At 39.3% G+C, this 2,205-nt stretch overlaps 1 protein-coding gene across 1 annotated transcript in view; it reads right to left on the reverse strand.

Annotated features, from left to right (window-relative positions):
* gas8 (growth arrest-specific 8) overlaps nt 1-1,739 on the reverse strand; it is a 41,761-nt gene extending 40,022 nt beyond the window's left edge. Inside the window, exon 1 of the mRNA XM_043706769.1 lies at nt 1,647-1,739. Coding sequence (XP_043562704.1) covers nt 1,647-1,661 — 15 coding nt within the window. The 5' untranslated portion in view covers nt 1,662-1,739. The remainder of the gene's footprint in view (nt 1-1,646) is intronic.
* Nucleotides 1,740-2,205: the final 466 nt, after the last annotated feature.

Consider the following 2,205-nt stretch of genomic DNA (forward strand, 5'->3'; position numbering starts at 1 on the left):
TAGTAGCACGCAAACCCACCAACACTCTCAAACAAAAACTAAAAACTTAAAAGACCCAGTTACAACCCATGGACAAAACCAACGTCATCTATAAAATTCCATGCAAGGACTGTCACAAACACTACGTAGGACAAACAGGAAGAAAGTTAGCCACCAGGATACATGAACACCAGCTAGCCAGAAAAAGACACGACCCCCTCTCCCTCATAGCCCTACACACGGATGAAAAAGAAAACCACCATTTCGACTGGGACAACACATGTATCCTGGGACAGGCCAAGCAAAGACATGCCAGATAATTCCTAGAGGCCTGGCACTCCAACCACAACGCCATAAACAAGTACATAGATCTAGATGCCATCTATCAACCCCTCAGAAAACGAACAGGAAATGACATCACCACAAACCCCAGGAACCCCATTCAGGAGAAAGATATAAATAGAAAGCAGGAGACAACAGCTTCGCTTCACTTGGAGGTCGCCACTGATGATGTTACCTAGCCAGGTAATGAAACATCTGGATATCAAACCTACAGCTCAGTGAGCAAACCTAAACCCTAAAGAATAATTTTTCAGCTGAAACCCCGAAACACCAAACTCCACAGATACAGAATCATATCACATAGGTTATTTAGCATGTCCTAAAATAACAATCTAATTATTGCTGTTTTCTGTTGTGCTTCCAATTTATTTTTCCGTTTCAGTATTTATCCAATTTTTAATTTGCTTCCACCAATATTTCAGGCAGGGTGAATCAGATCATAACAACTCATTGTAAAAACAAAATTCTCATCTCCTCTCTGGTTCTTTGGTCAGTCGCATCCTTGGATTATATAGTCATAGAGTCACACAACGCAGAAACAGTCTTTTCGATCCAACCAGTATATGCAGATCATAGTCTGAAACTAAATTAGTCTCATGTGCCTGCACTTGATTCATATTCATCCAAACATTTCTTACTCATATACTTATCTAAATGTCTTTTAAATGTTGTAACTGTACCCGCATCCACCACTTCGTCTGGAAGTTCATTCCACACACAAACTATTCTCTGTGTAAAAGAATTACCCCTCATGTCTTTTTAAAATCTTTCTCCTCTCACCTTAGAAAAATATACTGCCTGTCTTGAAATCTCCAATCCTAGGGAAAAGGAACCTGCTGTTCACCTTATCTGTACCGCTCATTATTTTAAAAATCTCTATAAGATTCTCAATCTCACAGCCTCTTATACTCCAGTGAAAAAAGTCCCGGCCCATCCAGCCTCTCCTTAGAACTCAAACCCTCCATTCCCAGCAACATCCTGGTAAATCTGTTTTTGAACACTCTACAGCTTAATAATACCTGTCCTATATCAGGGAGACCAGAACTAGATACTTCAGAAGAGGCCTCACCTACCTTTTACACAACCTCAATATAATGCCTATACTCAAAGATCTGAGCAATGATGACAAACATGCTAAATGCCTTCTTAACCACCCTATTTAAATGTAATGAAAACTTCAAAGAATTATGTACCTGAACCCCTAGGTTTCTCTGTTCTACAACAATGCCCAAGGCTTGGACAACCAACTCCCGGAAAATACTGATCAATCTGCCACAGATATTGTTAATACATAATTTTGACTTTCACAAAACAGATGCATTTACCTGCTCCTTGGACATTTCCTCTGTAGAAAGGCCATCGATCACTGTTGGCGTTTTTGCTTTCTTGCCTCCTTTTCCTTTCTTCTTTTTGGGTGGCTGTTTAATGGAAAACCATATGACATTCCTTTTGCAAAACACAACTAAACATAATGAAACCTCTTAGTAAGGTTAGTAATGCTAACATTATGGCCAAGAATACTCAGTTTCCAGAGATCGCAATGTTACAGTTTAGAATGAGCAGTTTTGCTTCTTTTCATACTTTTAACAAAAGATTCATTCATCTAACATTGCCGTTGATAATTTTGCAAAATAGTAATGGGCATACATTTTTGATTAAATAGAAACAATTCTTCCTGAACAAGGGCCTCTTATTAAGAACATGTCGAGGAATCCTCGAATGCAGCAATAGAAAAGATCATCATCAAACCCATTCTGAGGTTTAAATGTCAAGCTGATACTTTGAAGGCTATTGTGAAAGTTTAAGTGTGTCAAACATCGTGTAAATGGCTGAGTGTGTAGTTCAGGGCAGGTGGGTCAGGACGAGTGGGGTGTGGTGGGCTTA

Source organism: Chiloscyllium plagiosum, chromosome 17 (assembly GCF_004010195.1).
Source record: "Chiloscyllium plagiosum isolate BGI_BamShark_2017 chromosome 17, ASM401019v2, whole genome shotgun sequence".
NCBI lineage: Eukaryota > Metazoa > Chordata > Chondrichthyes > Orectolobiformes > Hemiscylliidae > Chiloscyllium > Chiloscyllium plagiosum.